This window comes from Abramis brama, assembly GCF_963993115.1.
Source record: "Abramis brama genome assembly, chromosome: 11".
NCBI classification, from domain to species: domain Eukaryota; kingdom Metazoa; phylum Chordata; class Actinopteri; order Cypriniformes; family Leuciscidae; genus Abramis; species Abramis brama.
Window position 1 is genome coordinate 2,741,757 of NC_139973.1, and position 18,810 is coordinate 2,760,566.

Below are 18,810 nucleotides of genomic sequence, written 5' to 3' on the forward strand. Positions count from 1 at the left end.
TTTGTCTCTAGCAGATTTTATTCACTTGTTTATATTTGAAAAGTGAAACAAATCTGCCAAAATATACTTATATACAATACACTGGTCTAAAAACAGTTTATAATACTTATGTAGAATATATACAGTATATACAGTGCTATGCATAAGTTTAGACACCCATGCTAAAGTTGACTAAAAAGAGGAATAAAAAATCATCTTTTGGAAATTGAACTTAATGCCTTAATTAAAAAAAATCTCTAGGTATGGTGAAGGCTATGTGATGATGTGGGGCTATTTTAATTCCAAAGGCCAAGGGAACTTTATCAGGATGCATAGTATCCTGGATCCATGAAGTAACTGGCCTTTAAAAATAAAAATCTGCCTGCCTCTATGGGAATTTAACATAGGGGTGTCCAGACTTATGCACCCTGTATTTTAAGGAAGAAAATTTATTTATTTACGATACATTATTCATTCACAAAGAAAATTGGTGTCCTTAAAGGTTGGATTTTTCCAATTTTTTTTAATTAAGGCATTAAGTTCAATTTCCAAAAGATTATTTTTTATTCCTCTTTTTAGTCAACTTTAGCATGGGTGTCTAAACTTATGCATAGCACTGTATATGTGCATTTGGCAGATGGTTTTATCTAAAGTGACTTATAGGCCCTGTGTCCACCAAAGCGTTTTTTTCATGCGGCTGGCGTATTTTTCCGATTGTTTTCAATGGGAGCACCGCATTTTTTAAAACGCCAGGAGCGTAACGAGGCACTGAGAGTTATCGGTGCCGAGAGTTGAAGAATGTTCAACTTTGGGTAAAACGCAGCGCTCATCACTGTCACTTTTTTATCCAGCCAAAATAATGTATTTTTTTTTTTTTTATAACTGCATATGACTCCTCGTCCATCATGATGATTGTTTCATCTCTGTCTCCCTCAGATAACCAGTCCATGTCGTCTCAGTCGGCGGTGAGCATCCGAATCCTGGACGTGAACGACAACCCTCCCGAACTCGCCACTCCTTACGAGGCTTCAATCTGCGAGGACGCCAAGCCTGGCCAGGTGAGATAACGTAACGTCTCTATGTTTTGCACATTGAGAAGTCTCATCAATCTAATCAGAAATCACGCTCGCCAGACCCGCGTCGCTTTGATCGCATCAGCGTTTGAAAGGCAGCGGAAACGAGATCTGTTGTTCCGCACAAAAATCAGCAGTATTGCATGTGCGCTGTCGATTTCCTCAGGATGATATCTCCGGTCACAAGACACCGACTTAGTTGTTCCCGATGGCTTCTTGTGTTGATAAAGCTGTCAGCTGCGATTGGTACCTGGAAGGGAAAAATTGTCATTTCCATGAAAAGCATATGTAATCTGACATCAGACGGCTCCTCTCAGACAGCTGGGCTCAGCGTTAATACATATACATCAGTCGCAGAGCGCTTGGGGAACATCAGGTGTGCGGCGTGATGAAGTGGCGAGAGTCTAATTGCATTGTGGGAATGCCGCTCTCAGCATGGCCTCCCTGATTCAGTTTGACGGCAGTTTACAACGCCTAACAAGATTTGTTTTTCCAAAGCTCAATATCTCGTCTGATCTCGCTGGGCTAATGTAGTTTGGCTCAACTCACCAATCTCTCCTTCCTATTTGGCCGTGTCCTAAAAAGTGAAGCATCTTAAAGACACTGCATGACCTCCACTGACCTCACAAGACCTCCCAACCCAGACAGAAACATTGGAGTCGTGGCAGAACAATCACGGCGTGTCAGATTTAGTACGGAGCCAATCGCTTTCCTGTTTTTGTCAAAATAGTTTCATTATTGCTTTGCTCCTACTGTGGACCTTTTTCAATTGGAAAGAATGATCCGTCTGACATTTCGTCCCAAAGGCAATTTATAAACTAGTTGCGGAAAAAGTGTGCAGTGTCCAGTCAGCGGTGCAGCAAACTCACATGCAGCGCTTAGTCTCGACGTGTTGCTTTTGTTTACACATGGAATAAAAGAACACATGTTCAGCCAAAAAAATGACATTTCTGTCATCATTTATTTACCTTCATGCTGTTTGTTCATGTTGTCTTTTGTGGAGCGCAAGAAAATGAATTTCTGAAGAATAAGACAAATATTACTCCTAATCTTCATATATAAAGTCCACTAAACTATATGTTACTCTTTTCAAAAGAGTAACGTTTATCCCTAGTTTGCTGAAATTGAATTTGTTTCCTCATTGATCAAATTTACAACATTATTTTCCTGTTTATCATTGTGAAGCTGCTTTGAATTTGAAGTGCTATATTAATAAAGCTGACATGACAGCTCTGAAGAAGCCATATAATATATATATATTTTTTGTTGCTTTGTACTGCCATTAGCTATGAAAAGTAGTCATTTGCACGTCTTTATCCGTGAGCTACAACTAAACATAATAATAGCAGAGTAATCCATGTACTTGACATTGAACAAGTGCTGCATGTGACAGTAGTTTGTGGCACTTCTTTTTATTCAAGTTATGTAGAGACGTTTAACATTACATTTCCAATGGCATTAGTCACAATCTGAGCTACATATGAAGACTTCAGATGCAAAAGCCTCTAAATCCGTAAAAAAAATTTGTTTAATAATAACATTTTTAGCAGGCTCCTATGAATAGGTTTCTACTCAAGTACTGGCATTTCTGAATGGGCTAAGGCTGTGATATAGTAGGTTTGAAGTGAAAGTATTTGATGAACGTATACTATGTGCGGAGAGCATTCACTCAATATTATTATCTCATTTTTGACAGAGGTGGCTTTTAGAGGCTCTTGCATTGGAGGTCTTCATATATATATATATATATATATATATATATATATATATATATATATATATATATATATATATATATATATATATATATATATATATATATACAGTGAGGAAAATAAGTATTTGAATACCCTGCTATTTTGCAAGTTCTCCCACTTAGAAATCATGGAGGGGTCTGAAATTGTCATCGTAGGTGCATGTCCACTGTGAGAGACATAATCAAAAAAAAAATAATCCAGAAATCACAATGTATGATTTTTTAACTATTTATTTGTATGATACAGCTGCAAATAAGTATTTGAACACCTGAGAAAATCAATGTTAATATTTGGTACAGTAGCCTTTGTTTGCAATTACAGAGGTCAAACGTTTCCTGTAGTTTTTCACCAGGTTTGCACACACTGCAGGAGGGATTTTGGCCCACTCCTCCACACAGATCTTCTCTAGATCAGTCAGGTTTCTGGGCTGTCGCTGAGAAACACGGAGTTTGAGCTCCCTCCAAAGATTCTCTATTGGGTTTAGGTCTGGAGACTGGCTAGGCCACGCCAGAACCTTGATATGCTTCTTACAGAGCCACTCCTTGGTTATCCTGGCTGTGTGCTTCGGGTCATTGTCATGTTGGAAGACCCAGCCTCGACCCATCTTCAATGCTCTAACTGAGGGAAGGAGGTTGTTCCCCAAAATCTCACAATACATGGCCCCGGTCATCCTCTCCTTAATACAGTGCAGTCGCCCTGTCCCATGTGCAGAAAAACACCCCCAAAGCATGATGCTACCACCCCCATGCTTCACAGTAGGGATGGTGTTCTTGGGATGGTACTCATCATTCTTCTTCCTCCAAACACGTTTAGTGGAATTATGACCAAAAAGTTCTATTTTGGTCTCATCTGACCACATGACTTTCTCCCATGACTCCTCTGGATCATCCAAATGGTCATTGGCAAACTTAAGACGGGCCTTGACATGTGCTGGTTTAAGCAGGGGAACCTTCCGTGCCATGCATGATTTCAAACCATGACGTCTTAATGTATTACCAACAGTAACCTTGGAAACGGTGGTCCCAGCTCTTTTCAGGTCATTGACCAGCTCCTCCCGTGTAGTTCTGGGCTGATTTCTCACCTTTCTTAGGATCATTGAGACTCCACGAGGTGAGATCTTGCATGGAGCCCCAGTCCGAGGGAGATTGACAGTCATGTTTAGCTTCTTCCATTTTCTAATGATTGCTCCAACAGTGGACCTTTTTTCACCAAGCTGCTTGGCAATTTCCCCGTAGCCCTTTCCAGCCTTGTGGAGGTGTACAATTTTGTCTCTAGTGTCTTTGGACAGCTCTTTGGTCTTGGCCATGTTAGTAGTTGGATTCTTACTGATTGTATGGGGTGGACAGGTGTCTTTATGCAGCTAACAACCTCAAACAGGTGCATCTAATTTAGGATAATAAATGGAGTGGAGGTGGACATTTTAAAGGCAGACTAACAGGTCTTTGAGGGTCAGAATTCTAGCTGATAGACAGGTGTTCAAAAACTTATTTGCAGCTGTATCATACAAATAAATAGTTAAAAAATCATATATTGTGATTTCTGGATTATTTTTTTTTGATTATGTCTCTCACGGTGGACATGCACCTACGATGACAATTTCAGACCCCTCCATGATTTGTAAGTGGGAGAACTTGCAAAATAGCAGGGTGTTCAAATACTTATTTTCCTCACTGTATATATATATATATATATATATATATATATATATATATATATATATATATCATCATGGTTGGGTTTTTCTGGGGATTTTTTTTTATTTTATTTTTTATCGTGACATAATGTGCTTTGTCCCCAATTCTCATCTCTGTGCGGAATTGTTTTTTTAAAGTTGTTATTTATCTTGGAAGCTCTGTTTATTTGTTGATCCAATGCGGTTGAACATTTTCCACCCCATCTTTTTGAGCATCCGTGAAATGTACAGAACAACAAAAGGTTGTTTGCTTTTGGAGATGTCATGGGAAATTGCATGCAATCCTTCTTTCTGCGTGGCTTGAGGGCTTCGCTCGACAATAGAGCCGCCGAATGAGGACTGTTATGTGGGATTAAGGACTCTTAGAGATTTTGTGTTGTTGTAAAGAACTAGTTACCTTTGTACTACATTTTTCGGATGTGTGAAAGGAGGACATTTGTAGTTTTCCATTTTCATCCTTGGAAAAAGAAAGGAAAATCCATCCTTGGAAAAAAATGTTCCTTTCTTTTTTTAAGTTGTTTAACTATTAAAATATATTTATATATTTTATTCTCAGGTGTGGAGAATTTTTTTGCTGAATTTTGAAGTACAATTTTATTTTTTGTGTGTGTGTGATTATTGTAAGCATTGAAACTCAATTTTAATTATTTAAATTAAATATATATTTAATGTAGAATACAAATCTTGAGCAATGGAAATATGCTGCTTACAAGCATGTTAGTCTTTGTGATGCACAGATGAAACATAGCTGTTCCAGCAAGTACATAACTAAGATTAATTAACTTCTCCAGTGAATCACTATATTAACTACCCTTTTGTTCTGAAGAAACCCCCAGAGATAAAGCTTCATTTATTCATGTGAATATGAATGACAGCTGTGAAAATGAAGACTAAAGAGCCTTTCAAAGACATAAAAGTACAACTACACACTGAATGTTTTTTAACCTCTTATGTACGTATACACTATATGTTTTTATCATCGTACGTGTGTATGTTGGTTCATTTGTTTGTATTGTATTTATTGATTTATTGGAATAGTGTACATCAATGAATCGTGCACAAGAAGACCAGTAAATGTGTATTAAAGGGATAAAAGTTCTACCATATTTTCGCTCCATACCCTTATGACTTTATTTATTTTGCAGATCACAAAAGGTTATATTTTCAGGGATGTTTCGGTGTTTTTTGTCCGTACAATGAAAGTCAATGGGGTCCAATGTTGCTTTGGACTTATTATGGGCAAAAAACAGTTTTAAAAAACATCCTTTAAAATATTTTCTTTTGTGTTCCACATAAGAAAGAAATCAAACGGGTTTAAAATGACATGAGGGTGAGTAAATGATGACAGAATTTTCATTTTAGGGTGAACTATCCCTTTAAGAAAGAAAATCCAGTCGATTTCAGATTTCATGCTGACTTTATATGGAAACTACATCAAATCACACATCTAGAAAATGTTCTTGGAAAGCACTAGAACTGGAAGGAAACCAGCGAGAGAAGCCGCATTGTCACCAGCAATGACGTTTTAAGGGTTACAAGGTTATGTAGTGTAAAATGAAGTAAAAGTTTACCTGAAAGAAGGGTGACACAAAAGATTTCCCTTTTTTTTGTGATAACTCAAAGTGATATGGGTGTTTCCCACACCTCAACAACCATGATCATGAGTTCTGTGATATAGCGTTACGTTGTGGAGCTGCTTTTCATCTGGGCATCTCAGTGGACAGAACAAAGACTGAGCGCTATACACCAGTATACACTAAGTCGAGTAGAAAAAGGTGGAACAGCTCGGGAGACGTTTCATCTTCCAGCAGGACAGTTTCAAACCGAAGGGCCGCGACACCCGCCGTTTCTGAAGCACATTTAAGGTGAAAAATTGCAAGAGTCCCGGGCCCGCAAATACAGAGGTAAAGTGCAATCCGGTGATGGCTTAACATAATAGATTTGTCTCATTAAGCGCAGGACTCTTTGGAAGCCCCCTGCTGTAGCTTCAGATGCAGCTTTTGTAATAGCTTTACGATAACCTGTAGCATGTTTACGTGATTTGTTTCCCATCACCCCGGGGTTCCCCATTGCGTTGTGTCGACTAAATTGGCTTAGGTGAGTAAGAGACGCCCGCAGAGCAAGATGCGGTTTGTGCGTTCAAACTTCACACGCTCTCTTGCTCTGTGATTAATCACTCGGGTGATTGGGGGGGAATTAGTCCTGTGGAGGAACACACAATTAGAGTCATTTATCTCTCACCTGAGATTGGCGCCTTAAGATGCACAAACCCCGTCCCCCACATAAACACTGTCGCGGATCCTTCAGCGGTGAGGCGTTTTTACATGCATCATTTTTACCCACGCCTGAGTCACGAGAGGGAACTTGTTTATGTGCTTCACTTGAGTTGCGTTTTGAATAAATCTGTCACCAGAGATATCTGGTTTGTTGCTTTCAACAGGCTGGTTGAGGCAGTGTTTCTGTGTTTAGCACTTTTCAGTGGATTCAGCTTCAGATTGGCTTACAAGTTGGGAACGGTTACTTGTTGTATCTTTGCATATTAAGCTGATTTAACATTTATTCATTTAGCTGACGCTTATATCCAAAGCGACTTACAAATGAGGAATACAGCAATCGATTCATCTTAAGAACAGAGAAAAATGACACTCTTCATGTTTAAATATGTATAATAATTAGTAAACTGTACTATCGTACATATTCAAAATAGTTGAGAAATGCATTTCTTTCTGTTATGTTACATATTGGGAATTGCAGTGTTGAATTGAAGAATTGGCTCTGTCTTTCCATTTAATAATTAGAGTGAATTTGAATTGAATTGGCCACAACACACAAGAAGTTGAATTGGAATTTAAATAACTAAATAAATACATACAAGTAATTCAAAGAAATTCAACACAAATGATGCATTCTGGGAAATGTAGTGTTCATCCGCTGTGTTCCACTAAGGTTAACTTATTACGAAATATTAGGCATGCACCAATATGAAAATTTTGGCCGATACCGATAACCGATAATTCTTTATATTTGAAAGCCGATAACCGATATATTGGCCAATAAATCTAAATCCAGAGTTTCATATAATTCTGAGAGCCTGATTACAAAAACAAAAGTCTCATCATTGAAAGCCTTGTCCCAAACACACAATTACAATGATGTTCTGTAGCCTATCTGACAGACATGTTGCACTTTACTGTTTTTTCCTTTTTTGAAGTGATTTCAATTATATTTTAAGCAGTTCAAAACCATCATGGTGAACAGTGCGCATCTGAAGTGTCTCAGCTGAAGGAAATAATCCATTATTTATCTGCTTTGTTATATCGGCCACATTTTCTTATCAGGCCGATAATGATAACATTAAAAATTAACATCGGCCGATACCGATATGGTGGCCGAAATATCTGGCATAATATATAAATTAATATGATAAAATACATAAACAAAATACAAATTTCTTTAGGTTGCATGTTATTTCTTTACTGTACTTCCTTAAATTCTGAAATTCTGTATTGTGTTTGCAAGCTCAATTAAAATTTTATACAAATTTATAACAATTTTGGAATTATAAATTACATTTTCAATTCAATTCTTGATGCATAACCCTGTTTGAAAATATGAGATTTATTTTACAGTAAGGTAAAAGGTTTACAGTAAAGTTCCATTTTCAACATTTACGAACACATTATTAATATCAAACATTGTATCTGTGAATATTGTTTAATGGATTCGAGCTGAGATGAACTAACTAAAAACAGTAACTAATGTTAAAAAATATTAATAAATACTGCAACAAATATTGATCATTAGCTAATGCATTAACCAATGTTAAATAAGAGAAACTTATTGCAAAGAAAGAATAACTTTTATCTATTTATAATAGATTAACATTTCACAATTATAGTATACAGGTTTTTTGACCGTTTGAATTGCGCAATACAAACTTCAGAAGATTGTGCCTCGAAAATCACCTATAGATATTCCTTATAAAATGAAAGTCTTCTTATGTATTATGTATAATTTGCAAACCGTGTCATATTCTCTTCATATGGCCTCTCGTCCGATTCAAAAACTTCACATTTTACAGTTCATTATGTTGCGCTCTACTGCTAGCCCAATTATCAAGCTTTGTTGGTGTGCCACACTAGCGTTAGCTTTTCCCTGCTCTAGCGCTCGCTAGCGTCACCGCTTGCACTTCTGATAGAACAACAGTGAAATCAGATTAGCTTAAGCCGCTAAATGCATAGAGTTTGATCCCATTTGAAGGATGACAACACAGCGTATTTGTTTGTGTGTAAAAGGTGAATAAATCAGACAGAGGGAGAGAAAGAGGGCTAGAGACATGAAAAAGGACTTAGCCGATCGCTCATAAGCAGCTTTGGCTCCGGGGGCACGACTCCCCTTCCAGCGATGTCACACCGTTGTTAGACATGGAAGGAGAAAGTGTTTATGAGCTCACGCGGATTTAAGTGTCAGGTAGATGTGTCAGGCCGCGGTATCCATGGGACGCGGTTTTCATTTTTTTTTATATAGTTGGGTAGCGCTAAAAAAACCACACACATTAGTATTGCTATCATGGTATTGTCCAAAAATGCATGATATTATTATTGTAGCATATCTAAAATATCAGTAAAACTTTACAATGAGGTCTAACTTGTTACCATTAATGCATTAGCTAACATAAACTTAGAATGAGCAATTTATTATTATTGCTGGTTAATGCTAGATAATAGAAATACAGTTAATTATTGTTTGTCCGTTCATTATAGTTCACAGTTGATTAACTTTGTTAAAAGATACAATTTTTGATTTGGAAAAACATCAGTAAAATCGAATTGCAGTTTCTTTGTAATTATTGTATGAACTTTGCTAGAAATTTCTGAGTGAATTCTAAGTAAATCCATCACCTTTTTTATTTTCATTGTAGTACCATGGTACAATCATTTATTTTTAGGACATGTACCATGGTACTACCGTGTATTTTTAGGACATGTACCATGGTACTACCGTGTATTTTTAGGACATGTACCATGGTACTATCGTATATTTTTAGGATGTGTACCATGGTACTATCGTGCATTTTTAGGTGCAATGGTGCATGTTCAAAATACCATGATAATACCATAGTATTGTGTTGCTTTTGTTACTACCATGTTTTTTTTTTATACCCTGGTACAAAAATTAGGGAACAGATCTGATAATAATTACATTAGTTAGCATGAACTAGACTTGTAGTCAAGACCGCCTAAACCGAGACCAAGACACTACCAAGACCAGAGGGTATCGAGACCAAGACAAGACCAAGACCAAGTCGAGACCAAGTCAAGACCAAGTCGAGACCGGAGGGGGAAAAAACAGACTAGTGTTGAAGCTAAGCAATAACTTGTATGAATTCAAGAACAGCAGCATAGGGTTCAGCCGCAGTTTACATTCAATGCATATTAGATGGTATTACTTCAACTACACAGGCAGAACAATACAGAGACAGACCATGTCATGTGTGTGACTGTGAGCTCACTGTAAATGTTTTTGCAGATTGGGTGAGATCAACTATGTGTAGCAATTGCATGACGGCTGTTACTGCACTATTAGAGGATTGAGACTCCCTTAACTTTTGTGTACTGTTGAGGACTGACATGACTGGTACTGACTGGTTCATCTGACAAAACATCAAACACCTCCAACACCATCTTGCTCCTCCAACAACTGTCTAAAGAATGAGAAATATGTAACCAATTGAAATTATAATTAATGTGTAGATGAAAACGTATAACATCAAATTAAAGATACACAATTATAAACTTGGATTAGGCCTAATGTTTAGTCAACACAACGGAGATATGCAGATGATATTTAAAATACCATTTATTTAGTCTAACACCAACAACACAACATACACACACACACAGATATCAAAGACACAAATTCATCTAAGCAAATGCCTGCCTATCTCTGCCGATTTCGGAGTCTCAGACTCCAAATGAACCCATTCTGCAACTTTTAAATACTTAATTACATTTTTAAAAACGAAATTATAGGCTTAAGTGCAGGATCCGAAAGTTGGTTGTTTTGCTGCTATGGTTACACACACACACAACACACACACACCGTTGGCGGTGCGCTCAGTCATCTGTCAGTTGTGTAGTTGTGCAGTTACCCAAAATGAATGACTCCTGAATGAAGTTAAAACCCATCATGTTACTGATATGTGTTTTTTAAACCAAGTGATCAAAGTGCGATCAGTGGCCGCTGCGATCAGTGGCCGCGGATACAGTGTTTTCTCGTGTGGCTCGAGCACACGGCGCACTGTCAGCACTCGGACGCGCGCTTCAATCCGTTCCGTTGCGGATAATAATGTTGCATTATCGAACGTTGTGTCGTCGTGGATATTGTAGTATTGTATTGCTAAATCCCCCGACCACTATGTTGGTCTGAGACAGCGAGACCTAGACAAGACCGAGAGGTCCGAGACCAAGACAAGACCAAGACCAAAGACCGTCAAGGCCGTGACAAGACGTAAAAGTGGTCTCGAGACATACATCACTAGCATGAACTAACACTGAAAAATACTTCTAAAGCATTGAGTAATCACATTTCCTAATATATCATTCAATCGGTTAATATTATGTGATGGACCTCAGCTGACATGAACTAGCTGTGTTTTCATTAACCAATCTTAACCAAGATTAATAAATGCTGCAACAAATGCATTGCTCTTTGTTACAGTAGTTAATAAAGTTAGTTCATGCATTAACTTATTGTAAACTGTTCCCATTGCCTTTCCCCCCTAAACTCGCATTTCTGCCCACAGTTACCTAAGATGCCTTTACTAAAGACACAAATGAACTAAGAGGCATCTGAAGCTTCCTCCCAGAGGTCTCTGATTCACGCTGTGTCCCATTCATGATCTCGTTGGTTTTCTGACATCATCTACATGCCTGACCCTTGTTCAGATTGACATGTGAAGCAGTCTGAGCGTGTGGCATTCGACTCGTAACCCTGTGGTATTTGAGCACGCGGGCCTGATCGGATGAGAAGAGACAGATATCATATAGTGTGGCGTGTGCAGGGAAAGGCCGGGTGGAAAGGCAAATACTAAGAACGGCCCGGGGACGAGAGGCCTGTCGACTCCACACAAGACATCAAACGACACAGAGCGGCTCACTGTGACAGATCACAAGGGTCTGGTCCTCCCGCGGGACAGTCCCGGCTAGATGATTAATGTTTGAGGGGGAAAGTACACTGTGGCTCACATGCACACGCATGCACGTGTAGATGGATTGGATCGCGCTCATATGATGACACACACACTGTACCAGTGTTCAATCCACTCCTGCAGACGGGTTATTTCATTCAAAATACAGTGGCCAAAAGTGATGTCCGGAGTGGATATTTGTTTTCAATGAACCTATAAGTTTGATTAGCCATCAAAATATGAGGAAAGTATTTTATTTATTTTTTTAAATATGAGGGGAGAACTACGGAGCCCCTAAATGGACCTTTGCAAAAGGTTTCTCGTGAGAACGTGAAAGTCTGTATATTTTTATTTTTGCAAAGGTCCCTTTAGGGGCTCCATAGTGAACAAAACACCAAACTTGGTTAAGGTATTTATCTGACAAAAATATTAATCAATTATTAATATTTCATCGGTTCTCTCTTGCTTTTGCATGCGTTCATAATTTCTTTGTATGACTCAAAAAAATAATAATAATAATATATATATATAAACATTTAACTTGATGTACTAAAATAGCTAAAATTAAATACATTAAAATATAATGAAATAAATCAAATTAAATAAAAATGAATAAAAACTTTATAGACATGAAAAACTAATTAAATAAAAATAAAACATCACTGCTAAATGATTAAATGTAACTAAAGTTTAACTAAAATTAAAATGAAAACAAAATTCAAAATATTAATAAAAAACTGTAATATAATACAGTTACAAAATAACACAGGACTTATGCTCTGAACTACACTATAAAGATATTTTTTAAGAGTTGTAAATAAAACAGATTGCTGGAGTGCCTTTTACAAGAATATATACAATTTAATTTTTTCTTCTTTAAAAATTTCACTTCGACATGTAACTTGCAGTTTTATTGTGATAGTTTGTGAAATTTAGCAGTTTCCGAGTGAAAATTATTTGTACACTGTGTATGGAGAACTATGAGTGCCACTTTTAAAAAGTAATGGGATACATTTTTACTATTTCAAAAGTAAAAATATAAATAAATAAATCATGTGTTAAACTGACAAATAAATATATATATATTTGCAGCGCTGTTCCTCTGAGGAGGCTGAAATGTGAAGTGTGAAATGCAGAGTAACAGAAAGGTCAGCTGTGATAATGAGGGTTATTTATGTGGAAGAGGGCAAATTACACTTTTGCTTCTCCCTTTTGCTTTCTGGCCACATTTTGGATGATAGTTAATTGTGCTTTTTCATTTGAATATCCATTCTGATTTAATAATGAGAGGAGCCTGAATGCAGTGAACCTGTTCTGACATTCCTGTAGTGGTTAAAGTCAAAGAAAAATACATCTTTTATTGTTATCTGCATGTATTGAGTTACACATGTAGTTAAACGTAACAATAAAATATTAAATTATTAAATAATTGTAAGTGCATTGTTGTTTTATTGCATTTTTAAAATGCATGCATTAATTAAATTGCTAAACAGATAATTTATTTCCTAATTTTGTTTTCTGTACAGGGACTCAAATCTTTTTTAAACCAGTTTTAATGAAATAAATTGATTCTCTAAAATGATTAATCACTGATTTTCCATGCAATCATTTGTGATTACTGGACATGTATTTTTTTTTTTTTTACTGGAAACTATTTTACACCGATTTCACTCAATTTCTTGCTAATTACCAATTTTAAAGTGGAGCATAATTAGAGATTTCTTTATAGTCTTTATTTCTTTGACTTTTCCTGGCCTAGAAATCACAATTAGATGTTTCCAGGTTTCCCACGCACTGTGTATATTTAATTATCGCCTCCGCTAACTTCTTACAATTAGTTAGTCTCCTCATCGCTGGTTGATGTTCACGCAAATTTAAACTTGTGGAATTAAAACTCTTTATCCTTGAGCTTCCCCGTTCCATCTCGGAGGTCAACATCGTCCTCCTCTGTGTGAAGGAGGAAGACTTTCGCAGAAGACCTTTGGTCCTGGAAGCCTCCGGAGAACGTGAAGACGTTTGGGAGACTCTTGGCTTCTCGCTCCCCGAGCCTCTCTCAGCTTAAGAGGTCATGAGGGGGCTGTTGGATGGAAATCTAATTAGATGATTTTGCTTGAGGGAGCTGTGTTTGCCACTCAATAAACTCCCACACAGTGCTTCTCTCTCACAATCTTCCCCTCCTTCACATTATTTTTCTCCATCTATCTTTCTCAGAAGTCTGTTTTTCCATCCCTCCTTCTTTTCCCTCCAGAAACCCCCTCAGGCATTCATTTTGCCCTCAAAATTGGAGATATAATATGACCTTGTTTCTGTCCTTGGCATCGCAATTAACATTTGTTAAGAAAACAGCGTTCAGTGCATTCATTTATTCTTTTTCATATAGTTTCTTTTCTCATTTACTCTTGTTTACTATTTTTTTTTTTTTTTTACCAACCCAACAACAGCTCATTAAACAAATGAGAGTCACAAAATAGGAGGGATGGGATCGTTCCAATTAACAACTCTGGTTCCTTAAAGTCAACATGTAGAATTGACCCTGTTTAATTATTAATGCATGTTCCTTGTTTTATTGTGAATGATTCATCAGTGCACGTTATTCAAAAGAAAAACTTTTTTGTCTTCATCTTTCAACGTGTAAAACTTGCTCTGCTCTGAAATTACTTTCCTTTTCAGCTTCCCTCTTATTTTTCCTCCGCCAGACCGTCCTACATTTTAGACTCAATTAATGATTCTTTTTGAAATTATTAGGAAGCAATACGACTCCAGTGACTGTTTAGTAATTTTGTACGCTCTCTTAAGTATGCAACCGATTTCTGAATAATTATACAATTGGTCACTTTGCGTTTTGATGGATCAGATTGCTGTCCGATACATGCACGTTCATGCTTAATGTATACTTGGTCATGTAAATGTGGTCATATAATTTTAGCATTATTTATATACTATTATAGTATTTACTATGATTAATAATACATGACAAATTTGTCCTACACACAAGAGTGTTTTAAGGACAAAAACCTGAACAATGTCTAGTATAAGTGGAATAATTGTCTCCCGAGATTCACCACATTATTCTATACATATGTATAGTTCAGTCATGAAACTCTAGAGGGCGCAGGCTGATCTTCTTTACATGCAATCTGCAAGCAATCACAGCATTACCGCATGGCGCAAGCTGATTGGCCTCTTCTGATCCTGCAGCCAATGAGATTGCTTGTCTAGTCCTGCAGCCTGCTATAACCCTCCACCTCCCCCAGCTCCACCTGCCTAGATCTGCTACAGCAGGGGTCCCCAACCCCCGGGCCGCGGACCGGTACCAGTCCGTGGGACATTTGGTACCGGGCTGCACAGAAATAATAAATAACTTTATTTTCCGGACTAATAACTTCGCTCCGGAGTATAAGTCGCATCAGTCAAAAAATGCATATATAGCCTAAGTCACACTGGACTATAAGTCGCATTTATTTAGAAATTTATTTCACAAAAAAAAAAAAAAAAACAATGTTACAGACGGGACAGTTCTCCGTTACGGACGTGAGCGCTCTGAAAGCGGCACTGAAAGACTGCTTTAAAACTTTCACAAAGACCTCAAACAGAAAGCACAAAGCCTGTCTTTAAATTTAATTTCGTTTTGTATTAATTGTATCTTAATTTTAATCAATGTTTCATCAACCAATTGTCTGGATTTAATAAATAGGAAGTAAATATAAAAAAAAATAGATAATCACGGCACGGAGGCGCCGGCGCGTGAGCTGGAGCTGGTCTCATTAATTAACCGAAACTCAGCGTATAAGGTAGCCTACTTGCCTATATATGACCTGAGACATATATAGAAAGCTTGAAATGTCTACTTTTAAACAGAACAATTCAAAACGAAAGAAAACAGACTGTTCTCTGCTTGTCATCCGTATGAAATGTGCATTTCTCTCTGGCGCGTTCACTACATGCGATGATCGCGAGTCAGCATCGTCAACTTCATCTTTCCAGCCGACACTGACATAACAAAAACTGGTTTATTAGTAAACAGTTAACATGTCTCCTGCTATATTTTACATATTCATAATCATTAATTTTGCCGGTTCGTTGTGACAGCTTTTAGGTGCTTTATTGGCAGCGCCACCCTTACATGTTACATGAACGCATCAGCACCGAAAACATGGGGATTTTTTTCTTTTGGGGGCATTTTGTTTGTGTACAGGCTTTCTCAGTTGTCTTTAGGCAAGGACGCTGCTAATAAAGTTGCGAGTAGGCCTACACATTGGATTCACGTTTATTATTATATTTAAAAAATACCCCAGTTTTTATGCCGATCGTATAATTTTATTTTGTTGTATTTATCCGCCACACCTTAAAGGCCGGTCCGTGAAAATATTGTCTGATATTAAACCGGTCCGTGGCACAAAAAAGGTTGGGGACCGTTGTGCTACAGGATTTATGCATGTCTATTTATGCATGTCCGTACATACTTACTTTTAGCAAAAGTATCTAGTAATCTATAGCAAGTCCAGAAATCAACAATATTGTGTCCTCCAAGACCAAATACATTAACATTGCCATATTCAATAGCATACTAAAACATCCAATATATATATGCAAGTTAAAATATAAAAGCCTCAAGTAATAATGAATGCATCTTGGAAGACATTTAAACTGGATCTTTTTATGATCAGATATGTATCCGCTTAGTAAAAAATGCATGAATTTTGCCTATGTGCAAATATTTTAAATCTTAAATATTCTGTTTTGTCTGATTCCTAGAAAAGGCAGTTCATAAGAGTGGTGCATCAATGAAGTAATAAGGCCCAAGAAGTGTTAACAGATCCAAACACCATGAAAATATTTTTTTATAAAAAATACCCGCTTCCCAATTCTCAACCTTTCAAACTCACGGGCAGCATTTTATCCACAAGCACTAGTGCAAACCGATGCAGTAGATGAGGGATGTTTGGAAGGAGGCGCTCAGCGGGACTTCAGCAAAACTTCTCTTTCACACTGGGAAGAGGCCAATAAACAAACATCTTTTAAATATAACATTCCCCGTTTCCCTGCTTCTCAGTCGTGTGGCTGGAGTTTGTGTAAGGCTCTTTATGGATTTTTCTGCACCCCAGACAATGCCAGCAGTCACTGGAGTTGGAGCATGTTGATTAAAGTGCCTTAAACGTGACCTGCCGTCGCTGTAGCATATGCATTATCATCTGCAGACAGAAGTGGAGCGCTGCAAATAATGAAGTGCATGGGAAGAATAGGCTAGAGTTTAGTTTAAAGCTGCTGTGGATGGAATCAGCCATAAACATTATCACCTGCACGTACTCCCAGAGTTATGAAATATGCTTTGGAGTTTCAACACCTGGAGTTTTACTCTAGTATCCAGAACATTTGTAATTTCAGGGTTCATTACCTGCTGGTTTAATTATATCCCAAATGAATGTCTATGCTGGTCACAGCTGGTTAATTTTGATGTTGGATCACTATTCTTCAATTGTTCATTTGTCCCTCCATGAAAATGTGTTATTTTATAACTGACAACACTTTATAATAAGGGTGGAAAAGTTGCATCAATGAAAAGCATTAGCTATTATTGACAATAGAATTTAGAATAGAATAGAATAGAATTTTTTTTTTATCTTGTTACTTTGTTAGTTCATTGTGCATCAACTAATGTTCACATATATAGCTTTTGCTGTTAAACAAATGAGTTAATATATGTGGACATTATTTTTAAATTAAGATTGATGTGTGCTGTAAAAGTGTTTTTCACTCACTATAAAAAATATTTTCATGATTTGTTACCACAGCTTTTTTTTTTCTTTTGTCAAATCAACTTAGATCCACTAATGTATAGCTAGCGTAATATTTTAAGTTTCCATTAATTAAACTAATCTCTTTCTTTGTATTGACTCAAGTTTGTAGTTCAAAATGTAAAGGCAAAAAGTGAATTCTGCAATTTTTACTCGACCTTGAGTCTGTTATTTGTTTGGTTGCAAACATAATAATAATAATAATAATAAAATAAATAAATGTTTTGGAGAATCTTTTACATACAAAGATAGTTTATGGTGATCAAAAACACAGTAAAAATACAGTAAAAAAATACAGTAGTATATAATATATACTCAGTGTTTGGAATAACGCCGTTTAAAAGAACGGCGTTAGGTAACGACGTTATTTTTTCAGTAACGGGGTAATCTAACTAATTACTTTTCCCGTCGTTACAACGCCGTTAACATTACTGGACTTTAAAGTCGTTGCGTTACTATGCATTGATTGAATAAACTGTGTAATCCGAACGCACCCCCCCTGGCTCGCACAGCTAGTGAGGAGGTGGGTTAATAACGAGTTAAGCGATTATGATTGGCTAAGGCAGAGTCATGTGTTTCATGGTAGCCAATCAGAGCCAGTGTTTTTACACACATGCCAGCACACGCGCCACAGAGAGAGAGAGAGAGAGAGAGGCGCGGGCGCGATCGAAAAGGCGCAAAGTGTTTACATTTGTGTGAGTGCGTGCGTGCGTGCGTGCGTGTGTGTGTGTGTGTGTGAGGTGCGGACGCGATCGAACAGTGGAAACATAAAAACATACTCCGTAATTTTGTTTATGGATATTCAAACTGCAAAGTGTTTAAGTTACTGCTAATTAAAATTTTAAGGAAAACAAATATAACGTTATTAATCTGAAATGTAGCAAATTAATTTTCAATTCATTCAGGTACAATTACCAAACATATCTCAAGGTCTTTTTGTCTTTTTATTAATTTAATTAACTAATTATATAAAACTATTGTCAGTGCACTACAAATAAACTGGTTCTATGCCTTTACTTTATTAATAAAACTTTTAATAAAAAGTTGAGAGCGGTTGATTTAATTTGCTAGAGTTAAATGCACTTTATATGGTGTAACTGTTTACTTTTCTTACAAAGATAATGCTTGAAGTGCAGGATAAACCTCTTGCTGTCTGTCGACATGCAATACATATCGAAAGTTATGTACAAACACCTGTCTGTTCTACTCATTTCAACTGACTTGTGAAAACTGCAAAAAAAAAAATCCAAATTCTTTGACATATAGCAACTTTTTTTTAACAGTAATGCAAATAGTTACTTTCCCTGGTAGCGAGTTACTTTTA

The 18,810-nt window shown here is 37.0% G+C and overlaps 1 protein-coding gene across 2 annotated transcripts in view; it reads left to right on the plus strand.

Annotated features, from left to right (window-relative positions):
- The window catches only part of cdh22 (cadherin 22), a 195,134-nt gene that overhangs the window by 150,028 nt on the left and 26,296 nt on the right, over positions 1 to 18,810 (plus strand). For both annotated transcript variants that reach the window (XM_084128131.1, XM_084128132.1), the window contains one exon: positions 916 to 1,037. In XM_084128131.1, coding sequence (XP_083984257.1) covers positions 916 to 1,037 — 122 coding nt within the window. The remainder of the gene's footprint in view (positions 1 to 915; positions 1,038 to 18,810) is intronic.